Here is a 22,026-nt window from a genome sequence, read left to right as displayed (position 1 = left end):
ATTCTGTGTCAACAATTTACATATAGTTTACAGATAAATAATTAAAACTATAGGCATACAGAACATAGTTTGTAATCTTTTTTCGGTCTTGATTGTTTGGGAGGCTTATTTTTACACCACTCAACTTCTGTGTATTCTTATTGCCCCAGTACAAAAATGGCAGACTACTGCTAAAAACAATGCAGACACTGTTCTGTAAGCTATCTGATAATTTACCCAACACAGAAGCGATTGGCACAGAGCACAATGGGACACATTATAAAAACTGTTTCTTGGCATTTAACACACTTAGACATTCTTCCACAGGGTCGAAGAGACTATCCATTTTGTAGTTATAAACCGCAGTTTTTAGTCTATAATACCATGTACTTTAGCTGAGGAAGACATGAAAGTTTTTCATGGACACATGTCTGGACATTTTATAAAATCGATTAGATGGCTACCGACAACTTTGTTAAGACCTGTGGATCTGACATACAAATGTGTTATATATATTTATTCCACAATTTGAACTTATACACGTTAAACGGTCTATTCCAACTGTGTCATCATTGATCAAAATCACATTGCTGCTTCCTTGGCACCCTCTGCGCCCGCTGTAGTGCGTTGATGTTACGTAGTAGCTATACATCTCCGTTCTGATCGAAGTCCCCGCTAAATATTGTGTTACATCCAGCTCCAGAAGGTAATAATTGTCTACAAGGAGTTCCTGCAATATCCCAAGGAGTTTTTCCATTAGTACAAACATGTTTGTGGTATAGCCACAGGATTTTTATATTTCCTCAAAATGACAGAAAACTGAAGAATAATGATAAATAACAAGTTTGTATGTCAAAGCACAAGACTAGACGTGAACAAAGCAAATGGTAACCATTTTACCAATTTTGTAAAGTGTCCTGATACGGGTCTATGAGAAATGCTTACGTCTTCCTCGGCTGAAGAACATCGAATTACCAGACTACAAAATACGATTTATAATTACAGAATAGATGGTGTGTTCGATCCTGTGGAAGACTGTCCAAGTGTATTAAATGCCAACAACGGTATTTATAATGTGTTCCACTGTACTCTGTGTCAATCGCTTTTGTGTGGTGCAAACTACCAAACAGCTTACAGAACAGTTGCTGTGTTTTATTTAACTGTGTTATACAATTTGAGTACTGGGGCAACAAGAGTTCAAAAAAGTTGGCTGGCGTGGGAGTAAGCATCCCAGACAATCATGGCCAAGAAAATATTATAAACTACATTCTGTTTGCTTATAGTTTTAACTATTTACCTGTCAAATATATGTAAATTGTTAACAGACTCTAACAAAGACAACATAAGTATTATGCAGAAGTGTTATATGAAAGCTAGAGAAATATATTTCATTCAATCTGGGACATTTTTCTCGACAATACCGTCAAATATAGATAATGCCAAATTAAGACCGATTCACAAAAATAGCGTTATTCCAAAGTTCTTAAGAAACAGAACCAACGTGCTGAACAAACGTAAACTATTCCCTGTTGAAGAAATTAACTCTTGAAGTGCAATTAGTGTATCAGGTTGTGGGGCAGCGAGGTTTTACACATCGGTAATATTTAATTTGCTGTATAAATGCTTGCAATTCAAAATGTTTGAATCAGTTTCAGGCTTTTAAAATGTTGTTAATGCTGTCTTTCGCCGTTCTCAACACTGGCTCTCTATTTACCTTTTAGCACCCAGAAAGTGATTTAATAAAACGTGGAGCCTGTAAAGAGAGTTCCTAGTGCCCACTTCATCTGAGAATACCATTATAGCTGCAGCTTATAGCTCTGAGGAATTAGGAGATTGTTCGGGATTTCTAATCAAAACGATTTTCCAAAATAGTTTAGTATATTCTGAAATTCACTGATAACAAACACAAGTATCCCTACAACCTAACTAACAGAGCAGTTCAGAGTCTAATGCGCTAATGCAACTATAAATGTCCGAATTAAATGTTAAAAGAATGCTCGCCAAAATTTGATGAGAATATTTCATCAAACGCCACGCTATAATAATTGGTAGAATGTCTGTCCCGCGACGGCACGTGAAAATACGACTATACGCAAACTGAAGCTAGATAATGCAAATCATCTCAGAATTAATCCTTCACTTGAAATGCTTTCACGGTTCCGCGTATCTCTAGTAACTTAATACGGCACCCGAGGCTGTTTGTAGCAGTGCTTCCGAGTGAAGCGGCTCCCGACACAGCTGACGTGCTATTCAGCGTCTGGAGAGAACCGGGGCCTTGCCTTCCTCGCGCAGCGCTCTTATATATATATAGCCGCGGTGCGGACGGCTAAGAGAACGCCTGTTCAAATCGGCTCTCCCGACTAGCCGCTGGGCTAGTAACGCACCACTTCAAGTTACATAATAATTTATAGCTTCTTTTGCTGATGGCCGATGAAGCTCTTAATTTAAACGTGCATTTAGCACGCAGGTAAGTATTGATAATAAAATTTTGACGTGGCTAAGTTAAATAATTTGGGCGAGAGAATTAATTAAGTTACACTGCACGCAGCAGATGAGCTCTGAACTGGCCCTTTTGAGATCCGCTATCGCTATAATTTTATAGGTATTCAAAAGAAACTTTTCACATCTTCATAGTCATAGCGGACCTCCAACCTATTTAAATCTAAACATCCTAGCCTTATTTATTAGCCTACTTAATCTATCATGCTTCCTTCAGTTTTGAGACGAAAACCAGAAAATCATGAATTTCCACTAAAGTCTTAATCTGTGAAATCCAAAGTACTGTTTTTATTAAATCATTATGAAAGATGAATCTAAATATAAATTTTGAAGTCTCTAGCTCTTTTCTGTTGCGCCAATGATTTTTTCAGAAAAACGTCCAAATTTAAAAAATGGCTGAAGTTATCGAACTGATATTTAACACACATTAATTTAGTATTATTCCTCACATGCTAGAAAAGTTTTAAGTCATTTGCTTGATTTTTAAGGTATTGCGCAACATTTATGACGTCAGAGCTAGTTACAGCAGACTGGCTGGCACACAATGGAAACTGATGTGAATTTACTACAGCGTGAGTAGGCTGCTTCCCTACATCACCCTCTACTTAAATTTTTTTTGTTTATGAATGTTAATGAATGAAAAAAAATTTAATTACAAAAAGGGAAGCAAGAGTACAGTTTAACTCCCTATAAAAAAAATCAAAATTGAAATATAAACATGTAGAAACATTAAAGAAAACTGATTACCTACATTAATTATTTAAATTCTGGGCATGTTCACCACCTTTTAAACAATGTCATTACTCAAAATTTTAAGCAAAGTCAATGAAATATTTTGGCATACATATTGCCTTAGACAAACAAACACATACAAATTGAAAATTTATGAAAATCTTAGATCAATTAAATACATTAAATACATTTTTACATACACAGATTCAAAGAAAATAACATGATACATAAACAGATGATTATCTCTTAGCAGTCTTTTCTAAACCTGAAAGAAAAGTTCACAAATAATTTTTACACACGTGGTTGTAGCCGCTTTGGCTGGCGTCCTACACTTCCATTCACAAGGGTAGAGGAGGGGAAGTTGCTATGGTGTGCGTCCTTCACGTTCTCTCTAAATTACGTGGGGGAAAGGGGAGGGGTCACTGTGAGTTGTGTCCAAGTCACTCCACACTTTCACGCAGCTACCAGGCTGCCATTATCTGGTTTGTCCTGTAGAACAAACAAAAAGAGTGCCTCAGACTCTGTTCACTTAATATCTATGGGTGGGTCACAATGAAATGGGGATATATACATTTTATCCTTCAATATATTACTGGAACAAAGTTAACAGAACTTTTTCAGTTTTACTCTCGTGGTTACTTAATTGTCATAAAATCGGTAAACAAATGGCTCAAAACGCCGTTAGTCACGTACTAGAGAAAATCTATGCTCAAGGCATACAATCATGAATCCTATTTAACATCAATTTATTATTTCTGGGCCGGAACACTGAACCAATGCTCGGTACATTCCTGACAAATCTGCATATTAAGCACTTAACTGACTCATCTTAGATTACCTTATTCTTAGAGATAGTATGAGTATGATTAGTGGTTGTTTTCTCAGCTTCTTTGTACATGTGAGTAACTTTTGGTAATAGTACAGTTCTGAGTATTCAAAACACACTACGTTTAGTTGACTACAAAATCCACTTATTGGTCCTCTGCTGTTGTCTTAGTTCCACATCTGCAATTAGGTACTTACTTACTTTGAAGTGTATTTATGCTGAGCTAAAATTAATGTTTCACGTCTGTCAGTATGTTACTTATTTATTTTGCCAACGAAGGCTGCTAGTCGAAAATCAGTACCCCTCCAGTTGTGGCACTGAGGAGCAAGTTCAGGTCTTACCTACCAGCAGACACGTGGAGTGAACGCAGACACCTCCCATATGCTTCTTTACACACAGCAAGAACTTGTAGGTAGGTAGATTAGGGTTTAACGTCCCATCAACAATGACAGCATTGGAGCGGAGCACAAGCTTAGACTAGAGAAGGGTGGGGAGGGAAATCGATATGTTCTTTTCAAAGGAAGTATCTCTACATTTATCTTAAGTAATTTAGGGAAATCGTGAATAACTTAAATAGGGATGTACAGACAGGGATTTTAATAATAGTCCCCGCAAATGCGAGTACAGTGCTAACCACTGTACAAAGTAGCTAGAGCCTGTTGCTCTGTTGTGGCAGCCTATTTTTGTTGCTTTCTGATGCATAGAGATTCCACGGTAGCATGTAGTCTGACTGTTAGACACTCTCGTATTCAGTCGTCACCTTGTACATCAACTGCAAACAGAGCTTCGAAATTTTCACATCAGTTATTTACAACACTGCGTTTAATCAATTCACGATACCTTTCACCACAGAAGTACGCAAAAAGTCCATAAATAGGTTTTGAAATGCTGACTCCTTGTGCCAAAAGCTGATGATCATCACTTATTACAACTTAAACAGCTTCCTAATTTGTAATATCACGGAGCGAAATTCATACAGACAAAAATTTAGGTATCCCCAAATGAATATTTGACTATGCAGTGTCGAACCGCGACTGGAACTCAGAACCTTGTTTCTCGCAGCAATGCTTTTAACGACTGAGCTATGAGATATGATTCATCACCCTGTCCCAAAGATTAAATTCTGTCAATAATTCTCTTCTAAATTATAGATTTCACAGACTATTAATCTATCAGTCTTATTTACATATACGCCTTCGGTGCACGTCCCGTACAGGTGAAATGAACTAAGGGTTTTTAGTCGAATTGGTCATAATCGTGCGATTCTACAGTGTAGAGATTCGCAATGATGTATGATTTTTCATAATAACACAAGCGAATGTTTCCTGTGTTGCAACTGTATTTTGTGTGAAAGTTGCTACATCTGTGTAACGTATTAATATCTGTGTTAAATTGCAGAGGATCACTGAGAAAATGCACTGCCACGGATGAAAGTATACGATAATAGAAGCAAAAACGACCCAGTAAGCATATGTCCGCAAACTAGTCGTTTGCGAAACAACTAAGAATGTGGTGTTGTGATTCGTCACTGATTCAGTACCAAGCACTGTCGTAGCTAGTAACAACATATCTAAAACCTTAAGTTTTCGATTAAGGCTCCGCCTAATAAGTCTCAAATGTCACTAATGGCCCATGGTTTTGCTTTGCAGTGGATGACGGAACACTGGCACAGTTTGTTGCTAACGTACATCGACAAAGATAATGATGATGTTTGGTTTGTGGGGCGCTCAACTGCGCAGTCATCAGCGCCCGGCATCGACAGAGAGGATAACGCTTCAATATAGTCCATCCCGGATGTGTCTAGTAAGCCCTGTACTTGTCCTCCGAGATAACACATTTGTTGTTATCTCGCAAACTTGACCGATTTTCTTGGTTTTCAACTTTATGCTATTCCATTTTGTCCCAGAATTATCCTCGGAAGTTTTGTTTCTTGTTTTTTGATGTTCTTAGTTTGCGATTTGCCACAAACGACAGGATTTCCACGTGCGTAAAGTAGCTCTGTTTTAAAAGTGTATAATAATGACGCTGTTCTACCTTTTGTGACAGAGATTTTTTTGAATCTGTTTCATTCCTATGGCCTTTGCAGTTCTGTAATTCTTTCTTTGTTAGCTTCGTGGTGGAGCCCTGTTGAAATCTCACTGAGACTTATTAATTTGGCCATTTGAGAGATTTACTGGATTCTGATGATTACAGGTTGATTATTTCTGTAATATATTGGATCTTGTAGCGTAAAATTTTGAGTCGAGTTTGCCGCTATTTCGTGTAGTTTCTCTACAGATTATATTGCTTGTTGGCTATTATTTTGGAGGATTGCAATAGCATTAGCAAAAAATAGAGATGAAGGTGACTTTTGTTTAGAGACGTCTGTCGTAGTTATCACATTATTTTTATTTGTCATTATTAGTATTTTTATATTCATCTAACATTTAATTTACAATTGGCTATAATTCTGCACTTAATGGTTTCGTAGCTATCATAGTAATTATATAATATTCGATTTAAACCATTTCTGTGACTCTTGTGACGCTGATCACCTTAAACGGCTGCTAACAAACAACTATAGCTGCATTTATTCGACGGTTTGAACATACTCGTTGCAACAATTACGCATACCAAAGGCCGTAGCTCTCAACAAAGTTCCCAACTAACTTATAAACATTTTAATAACTTTCAGTTCACCCTCCTACTTCTCAGGTTTGGACGCACTCTTTATCACTCTCTAAAGAATAGCTTTTGAGGGTATAACTGCAGATATACTGGATCAAAGTTACATATTATTTCTCACAAAACTGCATTTTAATGCCCTACTGCTGTATTTTCGCAACGGTGGATCCTTGGCCACACAACCAATTACGTTTGCGGAATTACTCTCAAAATTTTGGGAGACAGCATTCTAATGCTACCAGGAGGGTAAAGTTAAAGCAATATATGCTTATACAAAAGGGCACTAAACCCCTCTCTACTGTCCTACGCTGAAGGAGCAGGGCTTGGATAAAGGTTGTTGGTACAGTTCTTTTCCCTCCCATGCGCCGTACGGTGTCTTGCGGAGTGCAGACACAGGTCTAGACGTAAATGTAGAATTATGACTCTTTGTATATGCGTGTGGCTCTAATTTCTTACTGCATTGAATGCGAAATATAGAAATAGCAGTTCTCTGATGGTAATTCTAATTTGCAGGCGTTATGGGTCGGCCAGGTGTGGACTTCCCAATATTGCCTCGAATACCTAGGACAACGTTCAACTGCCGCAGCGTCCCAGGCCCCGGATACTACGCCGATATGGACACCGACTGCCAGGTGAACGTCAACTTCACTATACTATCTCTTTAGCTAAACTTCCTGTGTTTCGTACTCTCGTATTTTATTTAAATGGCTGAAAAAGATCTCAGTTTTTCCAGTTTTTTTCTGCCTCTTGCCCGCAAATTTTAATCGGGAAATGTGTTTACAATATGCGTCACTGGAGTAAGGTTTCCTGTCAAACGAACGTTGGTGCAAATAAAAACTTAGCACCATACGTAAATTTCGGACGAACTCCAACAGCACAAAAACTGAGAAATAATCTCAGCAAATCACTCCAAGACGCTATATTGCAACACCTAAAACGATACTTGGAAATGGCATAATAGCCGCAATGAGACTCGTCTTAAGTAAATAATTAATAAATAAAATAACTGTGCAGAAGAAACGAAATACACATACTAACACATTACGTACGGAAAAATTTTCTGATTTAGAAACGAGCAGAACTCACCTGACACTAATAACGGTAAATGCAGTGACGTGCGACCTAGATGTATCCGACTGGAGGAATTTGCATTGCCGGATTTAAGTTGACAACTGGAACAAAGGTGAAGGTGTACAATTTCAGGATAAAAAGCTGTGCAACAATATCCTACGTAAGTCTGAATACTCCCCGCAGTGACTCATGGAATGAGAGGATGTGACAAAGGCGTATAGGTCAACGCTATCTCGGCGTACTTCGAGAGGGCTGCACTACGTACTCCTGTTTAGTTTCATTGTCTCTCTTCCATGTATCCCATATTGATATATAAAAACACAAGTACAACACTATGTTCACAATCGCCTGTCACATTCATTCACCGATGAACACCTGACACTTCTTCACAGATCAGAGGAAGGCAATGACAAATCACTTGCTCTATAATGTTGCCAGCAGGAAAGTAATACTGCAGTCCCACTTTGTCCCCAACTCCTATTGACAAACCTAGAGCTACGGACTATCCCAAATTCATATTACAACTGGGATTTAATAAAGGAAGTTCTACGCAGAAATACACGCCCAGAACATATCAGTTTCCATGTGACGAAGGAAACATGTTTCTTATTTCGCAGGACTGTTAACATTTCGCAGTGGCCGGCCTTTGGAAGTCTCCAGCAGAAATACTGAACCATGCTGCCTCTATAGGCGTTCATAATTGCGAAAGTGTTTCTGGTGCAGGATTCTGTGCACGAACTGATCTCTCGAAATGTCCCATAAATGATCAATGGATGGCCAAATTATGCGCTCGAGTTGTCCAGACTGTTCTTCAAACCAATCGCGAACAATTGTGCCCCGGTGTCATCCATAAAAATTCCATAGTTGTTTGGAAACATGAAGTCAATGAATGGCTGCAAATGGTATCCAGGTTGCCGAACATAACGATTTCCAGTCAATGATCGATTCAAATGGACTAGAGGACCCAGTTCATGCCATTAAGGAGCAACCACCGGTTTGTTGACAACTTGTGGTGTCTGCGCCTCCCTAGAACCCTGTCATCAGCTCTTACAAGTTGAAATCTGGACTCATCTGACCACGCCACGGTTTCCCAGTCGAATAGGGTCCAAACGATATGGACACAAGCCCAGAAGAATTGCTGCAGGTGACGTAGTGTTGTTAGCAAAGGCACTCGCATAGGTCGTCTACTGCCATAGCTCATTAACGCCAGATTTCGCCGCTCTGTCCTGACGTATGCGTTCGTCGCACGTCCCACACTGATTTCTGCGGTTGTTTCGCACAATGTTGTTTGTCTGTTAACACTGACAACTCTACGCAATCGCTGCTCGTCTCGATAGTTAAGTGAAGGCCGTCGTCCGCTGCGTTGTCCGTGGTGACAAGTAATGCCTGAACTTTTGTACTCTCGGCACACACTTCAGACTATGGATCTCGGGACATTGAATTCCCCAACGATTTCCGAAATGGACTGTCCCATGCTCCAACTACCATTCCGCGTTTAGAGTCTGTTAATTCCCGTCGTAGCCGGCCAAAGTGGCCGTGCGGTTAAAGGCGCTGCAGTCTGGAACCGCAAGACCGCTACGGTCGCAGGTTCGAATCCTGCCTCGGGCATGGATGTTTGTGATGTCCTTAGGTTAGTTAGTTTTAACTAGTTCTAAGTTCTAGGGGACTAATGACCTCAGCAGTTGAGTCCCATAGTGCTCAGAGCCATTTGAACCATTCCCGTCGTGCGGTCATAATCACGTCGGAAACATTCTCACGTGAATCTCCTGAGCAGAAATGACAGCTCCGCCAATCCATTGCCCTGTTCTATCTTGTGTACGTTATACTACCGCTCTCTGTATATGTGCATATGGCTATCCCATGATTTTTGTCACCTCAGTGTATGGTGACCGTCAAAATTTTTGTTCAAGAAATACAGTATGCACAGTCTAAAATACCTATTTCCACTAAATCATTCATGCCGCACATGAAACCTGACCTACTATACAGGGGTCTCGTAAGCAAGCCACGCCACCCCATAAGGAAAAGTCTGAAGGAGGAAAATGTCAGGACCCTGGTAGCGGAATATCTCTGTCCATCCACCTTTCCCCAGATGTTTCATCGAGGATTTGGAAAAAGCACTGGCACACCTTTCTGTTTGAGCAAATTTTCTTCACAAACGTCTAATGGCATATTTTCCAGAGTTCCAGAAAATTATGAATCTCTGACCGGTTCAAACCATAAAAGACGGTAAGTAAGGTTGTCCTCAATCCGACGACTGCAGTGCTTTATTGGGTATGATTTTGTCGCCGGCGACTCGACTTGCTTTCTTTCGACTTCTGAACTCCTTTACTCGGCCAGCTGTTGGGGGCCCTTCAGTTCAATGTGGACTCCGAACCATGTTTAAGCTTAACGTTTTTCAAGTTACCGCATATGTAAAATTAGCGGTAAATGTCAGAAAAAATCCTGGGTTCGACCGAGGATTAAACTTGAGACTTTCGGGTGTGTAATCTGAAACTTATACAATCTTTCATTTATTTTTTGCTCCCCTCATAGCCACACATTTCGCTCCCAATATTCAGCTTCTCGGTATGGCGTTCAGTTGGACTGAAATGATTCTCCTGACTGGCAGTATTCCTTCTTTTTATGTTAAGTAAAACCTAAAAAATTAAAAATCATCTTCACACTAAAACGCTTCTTGAGTCTTGAAAACTTCGCCGGCCGTTGTGACCGAGCGGTTCTAGACGCTTCAGTCCGGATCCGCGCTGCTGCTACGGTCGCAGGTTCGCATCCTGCCTCGGACATAGATGTGTGTGATATCCTTAGGTTAGTTTTAAGTAGTTCTCAGTCTAGGGGACTGATGACCTCAGATGTTAAGTCCCGTAGTGCTTAGAGCCATTTTGAAAACTTGTTGCTTTTCGCGTTATATGATACGGAAACGGAACTGAAAATATTCTTAAAATTGAGATTCTTCTTGAATCTAGCTAGCGTCTTGCTTTATACACTGTATGATATTTAAACAAGTGAAATTCTTAATGAAACTAAAATTCGTCAATGCCCTCAAAGTACTCTTGCTTTATATACAAGGAACTATATGATCGATAGCATCTGCTTAAGAAAATAAAAAAGGTGTCATGCGATGTCAGGTGATCGTATTGTGCATACACTAAATGTGCTTAGCCAGCGTTACAGAAAATTTACGTAAAAACATCAATATTAGCGCGGGAGTTAAAAATGTAATTCGATTTGGTTTTCTTGTAAAAAAAATGTCGGTTTCTCAGTGTCAAATCTCACTTCAAAAGTCCCTTCTACAACCACTAGAAGTGTGTAATAGGAATTATGGATCACCGTGAACATTTATGCCCATAATATGCAAATCACTACAAATTACGTGAGGGAGAGAGATGTATACGATTGACTTTGACTTTCTCTGCCCGCAGGTATTCCACATATGCGACGGCGGCCGCAAGATCTCGTTCTTGTGCCCGAACGGGACCATCTTCCGGCAATCGCACCTCATCTGCGACTGGTGGTGGACAGTGGACTGTGGTAGCTCCCGGGAACACTACGAGTCCAGCGCCGAGACGACGTCTGCCGAGCGCAGCCGCTACGCCGAGTCGGACTCCTCGTACAGCGAGCAGTCGGCGCCTGCAAGCCGCAACGACAGGTTGCAGCCACAGCAGGCACCCCGACCGCAGCCAGCCATTCCTCAGAGGCAGCCAACTCGCCCGAGGCAACGCGACTCTTTCGAGAACCCTCAGCAGAACGAGCAACTGTATTATTCTGAACAGCGACGGCAGAACGGGCAGACTCAGCGCAGGCAACAACAACAACAACAACAACAACAACGGGGAAGCAGTGAGTCCGCTGGGAACATAGCACCGAGCTCTCCTGTGCCGATCGTATCAGAAATTCGTGACGCCGACCAAAGACGAAGAGATCAGAACTCGTTCTCCAAGCAAACAGAAGTGGAGAAACAATCGAAATCGTATCGCTCAACTACGTACACCCCACCAAACGCTCTGCGGGAGGGCAGGAATACTTACAACAATTTCGCTCTTAACACGACTTCAGTTAGTGACAGGGAGAGACAACAGCCCGCAGAAACCGCTTCCTTCGTCAACAGCAGAAGGAACAATGGCTCTCGGCAGTACGAGGTCATCCAGAGGAACAACGTACTTTCCAACGTTGGAGTGAAGGATGAGCCAGGCAGCAGCACAGGCGAAGGGCCGCGTCTACAGACGTCGACAGCAACCAGTGTGCAGCGGAATGCTTTCGCTTATTCGAGGAAAGTGCAACCGTCGATTTCTGAAAGGAGGGGTGGAAGGCTTCAAAGCGTTCGATGGTCCAACGGTGAATTTCAGACTATTCCAACCACTGTCGATCTCCCGCCTACGAGGCGACAGGGCCAGCGCAGCTTCGAAGATGGGCACACAGAAAGCGGTGGGATCTCGGTCACAGAGAGCTCAGTCCGTAATAGCAAGTTAGGCACCAGTAAACAATATGTGGAGCTCGACAGGAGCAAAATATTCGACTCGAAGCCTGGAAACGTACCGCAGTCTCCGACCCAGCGAACGGTCACACCGATAGTCGTCCGGATCGCCAATCCCAGTACAGCTGCGTGGCAGTTCACCACTGTGGCTCCGGAAGACTTACCTATAACTGATATATACCGGCCGACCGGTACTCCATTTACTCTTGAAGACGAGCGTGGCGGGAGGAACTTCTACACCACACCGAGAACTGAGATCGCTGAAGAAGATTATGTGACCATAAACAGAAGGGCGGGAATTGCACGAAAAACTAACTTGCTCGTCTCCGGCACAGTGAGTGTTACGAAGCCTGCAGAGATTAATGTCGCCGCTGAAGACGTCACTGAGCCAGTAACAGACGTTCCGATCACCGATGTTAACCCACCGAAAGAATTGTGGTTCACCCACGAGGATTTAGCATTTATGAGCACCAAAGCCTCGGATTTTGACAGTACTCATATAACACCGCAACCAGGTACTGTAAGTACTCCCACACCCACGGAAGCATCCTTTGACGATGAAAAACTACTAGAAAGAAGTGAAACAGGACATACAGCGGCAGTTTTTGTAAGTTCAAACAATGACCAATCTGCTCCAACGATAATCAACTGTTCTGGTCTGCCACATGACGGGGGAACTGAGCCAACTGGCGTTACATTGAGTGAAGGTTCAGGCAGAGAAATTAATAGGCCAACCGCCCCTCAAGCGACTGGCAGGTATGCCTTTGATGATTACAGTACTTCTGAACATACGACAGTAGGAACAGAATTATTTGAGCCTAAACAGACTACTGAGAGAACCTTCAGGACAGAAACAATTAGCCATATGACAGCTAGCAGCTCAGATTTGTCGCTTTCAATCACTGAAAATAAAAAATTCTTCTATGAAAAAGAGTTAACAACCGACTCCTCCTTCGACAAAGAAGTATCACCCTCACTGTGGAACGAAAGGCGAACATTATCTTCTGTTGCTAAAACTTTAGATTCAAGTCACGCAGAAGAGCCTCCTGTGAGCAGCAAGTCGTTCGAGACTGATTACATTTCGTCTGAAAAATCATACAGTTCGGATGGAAAATCTTCAGATGCCGAAGACATAGAATCAAAAACAACTTCTTTACCAGGTGCTCAGAGGGCTGTTTCGAGAGGAATATTAGCACCACTTCCTCTATCTGATGTTACAGGCAACGAATATCGGCCTCAAAGATATGACATGCAGTATGATGTAACAACTGCTCCCAGCAATAAAGAAGAAATTTTCGATTCGTCAGAATCCTCTCATGCTAGAGTGACTGAGCTGTTCACACTAGTGCGGGGAGCTACTGTTAGTACAGCGGAAGAAAACCGAGAAACAAAATACGATGTTCCTGTAACGCCTCCATACGAAGCAGATGCCACCGAGTCTCCCACATTGCGTCCTCCTGACACTTACGACACAAATGCCGCTACTGAGAATGCCAGTAGAGCGGATACACCATTTCTGACAGCTACAAATCCACCTGCTATGCAATCTGTCCTTCCAGTTGAACCACTGATAAATTCTGAAGTGCTAGGAGCCTCCGCTGCCGCCACATCCAGATACGAGAGCAGGGACGTGAAAGAAATTTCGCATCCTTCAACAGCAAAAGATGCACCGCAGGAAACTACTGATAAATCAACTAACTCTTCCACAGCCGCAGAAAGTGTTACATCATTTAGAAGAAAAATTTACCACAGCAAATCCAGCAGTGCAGATCCAGTTTCAACCACCAGCGCACCCTCCACTAGTCCCAGATCTAACAGGTTGGTTTCCAGTAGAAAATCCGTTATATTTGTCGACGGTCCCAGGCGACGACTTACGACTACGACGACGACCCCCAGTGTGATTCAGCGGGTCTTGTCGCTTAGGCAGAAGACTACACCACTGACAATTCCGCTCAGGTCTGCAGCTGCAACAAAATCCGTGACATCTAAAACCACGCAGACTTCAGAACAGTTATCTAAAAGTCTGCTTCCACCTAAAGTGCAAGACCGGTCCGAAGGGAAATCTCACAGGAGAGGGTCGCAATTGGTCACGTCACGGACGGCTGTCGAAAGTCGGTTCAACAAATCACGTTTAAACATCCCTCCGTCGAACAGACCAGACACCCTGAATTCATTGGCTGTTTACTTTGGACTTCCCGAGACAGAAATGGAGGAGTCTGATGTTTCAAACAGGATCACAAAAATGATGAATGATCTAGTTAGCGAATCAGTAAATAATGTGAACTCTTCTACGAAGGAGATCCCAGTACAGCTCCCTCCCCTGCTAACTCAACTTACAAGAGACTCTTATTCTGCTTTATTCTCGTTGACGAGGAAAATGGCTGATATGGATGAAGTGCTTGGCTATGATGGGAATAACAACAATGTGAATTATACAGAATACTTTCGTGAAGGTAAAGCATTTTATTTGAACGAGACGCAACCTGGAATAGAAAGTTTACTGGCCAAAAATTTAAGTGTTTCATTGGAGCCTGGCAATGGTTTAGCCAAAGAGGATGTACGTGGCTTGAGAGAACTAGCTCAAATATTTAGCAGAGCTCTGACAGCATACCTCAAAGATCCAACAGATTTTCGAAGAATTCTGTCACAGGCTCGCCCAACAGAGCCGGCGAATAACTCTTTCGAAGCTGAAATGACAACGCCATTGTACGAAACTACAATAATTTCTTTAATTGATTCACTTAAACCCGCCGCTAAAGATGATGATGAGGTACTTGACTTTTCTGATGTTAACAAAGCGCCTACATTAAGGCTGCTTAGTTCCACAGTCGCACCATTGTTTGATTCCTTGGCTCATGCAGCAACAACGTCAAAACAGAGAGTAACAGGTAGTGAAGACTCAAACTCGGCAACTGCCTCCAGTAAAAGTGAATATACTGCCACTGAGTCTGCGTCTTCCGAAACAGGACAGACAACTACAGTTTCTTCGGAAGTAGTGCACGAAAGCCTACATGACGAGGAGACTAATTATAATTTTCTCACAACCAGAGATCCACTTGTTGATCGACAAGCCACAGTTGTAGACAGCACCAATGCAATTGCGTATGAAGTAAACAACTTGTTTGTCACAGAAACTTCTACCAGTGAGACTGTGAACGATTATACTCTGCCTCCAGGGTCCCAGAAATATACAGGACTTGCATATGGCCCCACAAACTATACACCTACAGCCAGAGCACCCAGAAATCAAACCAAATCACGCTTTGGGGGATTTCAAAACAATAGCGTTCAGTTCCAAAAACCTAATACGAGCGATGAATTAGTGTATGATCTGATTATAAATGAAGAAATTCCACCACTTTCAAGAGTACCTCCAACTTACAGCCTTGGTGGGAAAGAAGTAACATACATTTTAACAAATAATGAAAACAAAGATGCTCTTCCTACAACTTCAACGGATTTGGAGGCTCTTAAAAATGAAGGAGCTTTCACGCTGACAACCAGAGCATCATTTGACGAATTAAGCACGTTGCAAGATAGTGTGATTCCTGAAGAAGTAAATAACTTAGCAGTTACAACAAGGAACACTGTAGAGAGACTTAAGGAGGAAAACAAGCTTCTGCCCAAGGCAAGTGGTGGGTTTTCAACCACAGTTATTGATGTGAATGCATCAGGAACACCATCAACTCTTGAAGCCAGAAACACAGTTTCAGTACTTCCATTTGAATTTAGCAACAAACTTGCAGAAAAGAGCATATCAGAGTCTGATAATGTGAATGAATTTGGCAATGGTGATGTATTAAAATCAAAACATACTCAGGAAAATACCAAAGGTAATGGTGAAGAATCTCTTATTGTTTCAGGTACTTCAGGTTTTGGTACATCATTAAAACAACAATCTACTTTCCAAAAGACAAGAGCAGGTAAACAGAATGAATTGGAAACAAATTATAATAGTTCTCAAACTAATGATGAACTACATGATTTGAATCAAGATAAAAATAGCTATCCATTACATACAGATTCATCAGTTTTGAAACCCAATGAAATGACTGAATTACTCACAGATGAAAACACAATGACTAAACTGACTGCAATGAATATTACACATACTGCATCACATGAAAGGGAAAGTATGGGAAAACTGTCACACACTGAATCACCCAAAGCTCCTAATGTGGTATCTGACAATAAAGAAGAACTTAGTTCACTACCACAGCTCCCTGATACAGAAGTTACTCAGCAAGATACTCCATCACAGAAAACAGCAACTCTGTCATGGGAAGACTATGATGCTACAGTTAAGCAGATGGACGCAATGAATTTGAGGGGAACAAACAGTTCACCAACCATGCAGAGAATGGAGAGTGAGAAAACATTGCCCTTAGCAGATAACAACCAAAAACCTGTTTCACATAGTCCCATGACTAAGCCCAGTCCTGCATTTATTGGAGGTGTAGTAAGAAACATTCAAATTGATGGAACCAGCAGAATGTCTGTCAACACCTTTACTTCAGCAGCTCCTCAGAAATTGGAAACAATTACTAAAAGAACACAGAAGTCCAGATCAGACAAAGAAATGACTACAAAGAGTCCAAAAGTTACTATATCTTCCAGAGGATTTTCATTTGCTACAACAGTTGATGAAACGAGAGACATTTTAGAGCAAGGCAGGGCTTCATTGTCACAATCCAGTATGAGTTCCTCAACAAGAATAGACATGAGTCCTGGTGAATCAGGATATTTAACAACAGAGAGAAAAGTTCAAAAATTGAATTCTGAGTCAAGAACAAAAGATAGAGAAACTGTCAGTTCTGCATCACAAGATAAATCACATGACTCTACACTTAAGATGGTGAAGGATAATTTATCCACCAATTATTTCACTGTCATTACTGACATTAAATCTACTACACACCCAAGCCCATTAACAAATCCTGGGGATCTATCAGAGTGGGAAAGCACAGATTCAAAATCTAGTGCAGCCATAGATACCCAGAACCTAGAACCCATTCTGCAAGAAAAAAATTTTGATGACTCTAGCTCTGTTACTATGGATCCAGCAGCTCTGCCTCTCATCACAACTTTGGAAGCCCCTGCTCCCATTAACCAGCTGCACATGAAACAGAATTCAATAAATAATCATCTATCACGGACAGGTAAACAATTAAATGTGCTCTCTCATCATACTGGTGAGATATCTAGTCCATTGGGTCATGATGGAATGACCACTGAATTAACTCCAGATTCTGAAGTTACTACAGGAATCTTGTCTATAGAACATAACACAGATCATTTTATGTCTGACACACAACCTGTGACCATATTAGAAACTAATAAAGATTCCTCATTAATGGGACAATTAAATGACAAAAATGACATCTTGACCAGTACACCTATAACTATTGCTTCAAGAAAAAATAGAACTATTACACGTATGACACATGAAGAGAAAGAAACACTGAATCATTTGCAAGAAATCTTTTCATTAGATACAGCAACTGTTGCTAAAGCTGGGAAGTTATTCATGGAGCTTAATGAGACAAGTAGACATGCACTTATGGAGATGATGAAAGAAGCTGCATCTAATTCCTCCATGAGGGAACTTGTAGTAGTAGTGGTTAATAAGAGCTTGAGTTCCATGGATTTTTCACATGTAAAGAAGCATTCCATCAAGAACCAAAGCAATCTCCCATGTGATGAAAATATGGAGCCGCAAATGCAGCAGACATCTACAGAGTATACTGCACAAAAGAACATGGCAAATGAAAGAAAGCACTTTAGAAGTGCCAAAGTAAGCCAATCTCTTACAACTACTGAACCTCCTGTCACTACATACCATAGCAAAGACAGAAAGTACCAACGATTTAAGTCAGTTCCAATGCCAACCATGAGTGTATTTGATTTGATCACATCGAAGAACCATACTTCATTTGATGAAGTTCCTACTTCAAAGCCAGGTGTAGTAGATCATTCTCAGCTGTCTGCAGCAGTGAGTGAGCCAGAGGAAAATGTCAGTTCAGAGGCAGATACACGAGTTGTGGAATTACTGCGGTCCCTTTACTCACTGGCTGCAAAATGGGGCTAATGTAAAATAAGACTTTAAATGTGGTAAACAGTCCCAATGTGCAGACCTCGTCTTTGAAACACAGTATGGCTGTACGCTTACTGAAGTGGAAGTAAGATATGCAGTGAATATTTTATAGTGGTTTCTTTGATCATGACTGTACATTATTATAAGTGAGGCACAATTTTGTGTAACTAATGACGTGTATCAAGCAAACCAAGATTCTATGTTTTTGATTAGGTTCATTGTTCATATTTATCCTTGTATAGTTTTTCAATTGTAGTCAGCTGAGTGTCTTGAGCAGTCATGCATGTACAAACATTGTGCTTCAAGTAATACCGCTTACCTGCTCATGAAGAACAGTGGAACCCATTTAATCAAGCAAGTGTTGTCTAATACTTAGACTAACACTGAAACATCAATGATATGAATACTTGTTTGCAAGAATACCAGTGAACAAGGAACTTTATTCGTATAAGTGTAAGAGTATGATGTTTTGTGTGTGTGATGTAATAAATGCCTTTATTGTATGAAACTCTGGTCTTTATGCTATTATAAATGCGTGTAAATTTGTTTAAGTACCACAGACAGCCACAAAGCCAAAAACAAATTTGCCAATGTATTGGTGCAAGCATTTCCCAAACATTGAACAAAGTGTGGTTTTTTGTTGAAATGTGCTTCTATTTTTCAGTATTTACAAAGCAATGTAATTGACTTAAGTACTAACTTATCAAACTGTGTTTTATATCTCATTCAATTAATGGTATGCCGTATGCCAATATCACAATATGAGCTGGAAAGCAGCTATGAGGAATTCTGCTATATTACGAAAATAGTTAAATATGGTTATTTGGATGATTGAAATTTTCGGTTGTCATGGTGTTCAAGCTGTGGAAAATTTAGGGCAAAGTATCTACAGCCTGTAAAATTAAATATTGCTCCACAGAGAATTGTCCAAAGTGTCATGTTGCACAATGGTGTATTTCATCGTTTTTCATAAAATATGAAAAACTTAACGAATTTTAGGAAACTAGTTACTTCCTATAACTGTTTTACTTCTCTCAAAATTCAAACTTTTTCCTCTGTTTATGTAGCCACTGATTTTGACAATGTTTTTAATTTTTGCTATGCAAAGATTACGAAGTTGTGTTGCACAACAGAATATTCATCAAGATTGCTGATAAATGTCTTTTCTCCCAAATGCATTTTAAATGAGAGTTTTTACATTCCAGAACTATTTATTAATTATAAGCTCAGGCAACAGCATTGACTGCAGCTGTGTACATAAAGCATGAATTAATTAAGAAAGGCTGTTGCTCATACAACTTCAAGAGATAACAGATTAGCAAAGAAATAAATCATTACTTCCCTCTTTTATTTTAGAACAGAAATGGTTGAGGAATAGGAGATTTACATTAAATGTATAGTTAAGGCTTTACATTTTTCTACAAAATTAATTAAACTAACAGTAGAACTGTGTTTTCTAAATTAAATGTTGTTGCTGCAAATAGTACATAAACTGCAAGGGCATCCTTTATGTTAGTACATGTACCTCCATAGATGAAAAATAATATTTGTTTGGGACAATTGTACAACAAAAATTAATTGTTTTGGAGTGTACCAATAGTTAGTCTTCATAGATGAAAATAATATTTCTATGCAACAACTTTACAACAAAAAGTAATTATATTGGAGTGTTCCAATGGTCCGAAAAGACAGCAAGTTATTTGTATAAATCTTATCAAAAGTTTACTCAGTAAACTCTTCATGGACTTTTCCCCTCATTACCTGTCCCAACCAACACCACACCCTTTACCCCTCTAATGTCACAGTAAAATGGTATCCTAAAAATATTGACACATTTTTCACTATTGTTTGAACATTCTTTTTTTCCAGTCAAAAACTTTAATATTTTACAATAATTCACTTACATAAGTTCACTAACTTTTTCAAAATCTTTTATTACAGTCAATCCTGGTCATGTAATAGTAGATATTACTGGAGACATTTTCTTCCACTGTTACTAGCAAAATCCTTGCATGCCTCTTCTATTGTATCCTAAAACATCTCTGTATACTCAGTAATAAGCAGAACCTACTTATTTAATTATAAGGTTTAGGATATTTAATATGTTAGATGAAAGTTGCCATGAATTTTAGGAGTTCACACTTTCTTTTTAAACAACTGTTTGTGTTACACCACACATTATTTTGCTGTTATAGTTTGCACTTTTAGAAGCTTTCAACAACAAAGAATTCATACTTTTCTCATTGGTACCTTTGGCCATCAGTTTCCCCCTCAGCCACATATATATTGTAGGTTTTTTCATGTGTAGCATACTCATTGTATTTAGCATACGCAATTTTCTCAGTGTAATCAGCATAGCAGTCTGTATGGGAATGATAAAAGCTTTGCCTTTTATTCAGCATAAAAATTTAGGAATGTACCCTCACAGTTATTCTCCATGCTGTGCATAAACTAAACAGTGGAACCTATAAGGTAGTATTTTAGTCACTGTTTCTACTTTCCACAGGCTTATTCATATTTTGTTTCTTTCAGATCATTTTTACTTTATATTTAATTACGTTGAATTTCCTATTTCCTTTTGATCAAAGTTTAATTTTCTGGCTGGCAGTTTGCTTCCTTTAATATATGTGCATATATGCCTGAGACTTTTAAGAAGCGAGCAAAATGTATTTCATGCTCAGTGGTCTTATACTTTCATCATCAACAGATTATAAGACATTATCTTTATTCATTATAATGAACAGTTATGTCATATTATTTATTTCACACAAAAGTAAGAAATTTTACTTACTTGTGAGTACATAGAACTTTAGAAATACTTTTTTGAAAATTTTGTTGTGTTCTACTACATACAGTGCTTATTCCAAGAAAAAGAATTATATACAGTAGTTAACAACAGCTGAAATGTAAGCCATAGTTGAAAAAGAAACACTTCCTTGAAATTGATAGAGGGAAATAGCTGCTTGAATACTGTATTAGATATGCTTGGAAACTGTTTTTGTTAATCACATAATTCTGCAGTAAGCTCAGCACAGTTTATGTTGCAGTCATGAAATCATAATTAAAAATCTTAAGAAACTGTGAATAAATTTTGTTAGCCATAGATAATTGAATTCTTTATATTTCATTCTATCACTGTAACATTATAAATCACTAGCTGAAGATGTAAAAAGATCTTTGTACTTAAGTGATATATATGTTGTGAATTTTATCTGTTTTATATGTTGAAATGATGAGAGTGGATGTGTAATACATCTTAAACAAAGTAATTTTTGTGGATTGACTGAAATATTTTCTTTTTACGTGTAAAGAATTGTAATATATTTTCAGCTAAGAAAAATAAATTGTGATTTTACTACTTTGTCTTTTATGTTTATTAAATAGTGTACACATATGAATCCACATTTCATGTTACATGAACCATGGACCTTGCCCAGGTGAAGTGGCTTCCATGAATCAACAATACAGATAGCTGTACCATAGGTGCAGTGTCAGGGAAGAAGTATCTGCAAAAAGGTCAGGCCACCCTGTGGTTCATAAAAGGGGTAGCAACCCTTTCAGTAGTTGTAGGGCCAACAGTTTATGTGATTGACTGTTCTGGCCTTACAATACTATCCAATGTGGCCTTGCTACATTAGCACTAGAAATGGTTGAAAACAAGAGGAAACTAAAGCCATTATTTTTCCCAAG

The 22,026-nt window shown here is 39.6% G+C and overlaps 1 protein-coding gene across 1 annotated transcript in view; it reads left to right on the top strand.

The window, feature by feature from the left end:
- Positions 1–21,697, top strand: part of LOC126183379 (mucin-17-like) — a 269,856-nt gene extending 248,159 nt beyond the window's left edge. The window contains exons 5-6 of the mRNA XM_049925312.1: positions 7,214–7,332; positions 11,191–21,697. Of these exons, the coding sequence (XP_049781269.1) occupies positions 7,214–7,332; positions 11,191–18,330 (7,259 nt within the window). The 3' untranslated portion in view covers positions 18,331–21,697. The remainder of the gene's footprint in view (positions 1–7,213; positions 7,333–11,190) is intronic.
- The last annotated feature ends 329 nt before the right edge of the window (positions 21,698–22,026 follow it).

Source organism: Schistocerca cancellata, chromosome 4 (assembly GCF_023864275.1).
Source record: "Schistocerca cancellata isolate TAMUIC-IGC-003103 chromosome 4, iqSchCanc2.1, whole genome shotgun sequence".
NCBI classification, from domain to species: Eukaryota; Metazoa; Arthropoda; class Insecta; order Orthoptera; family Acrididae; genus Schistocerca; species Schistocerca cancellata.
The sequence above is the reverse complement of the archived record's forward strand: the minus strand, read 5'-3'. Positions and strand labels throughout refer to the sequence as shown.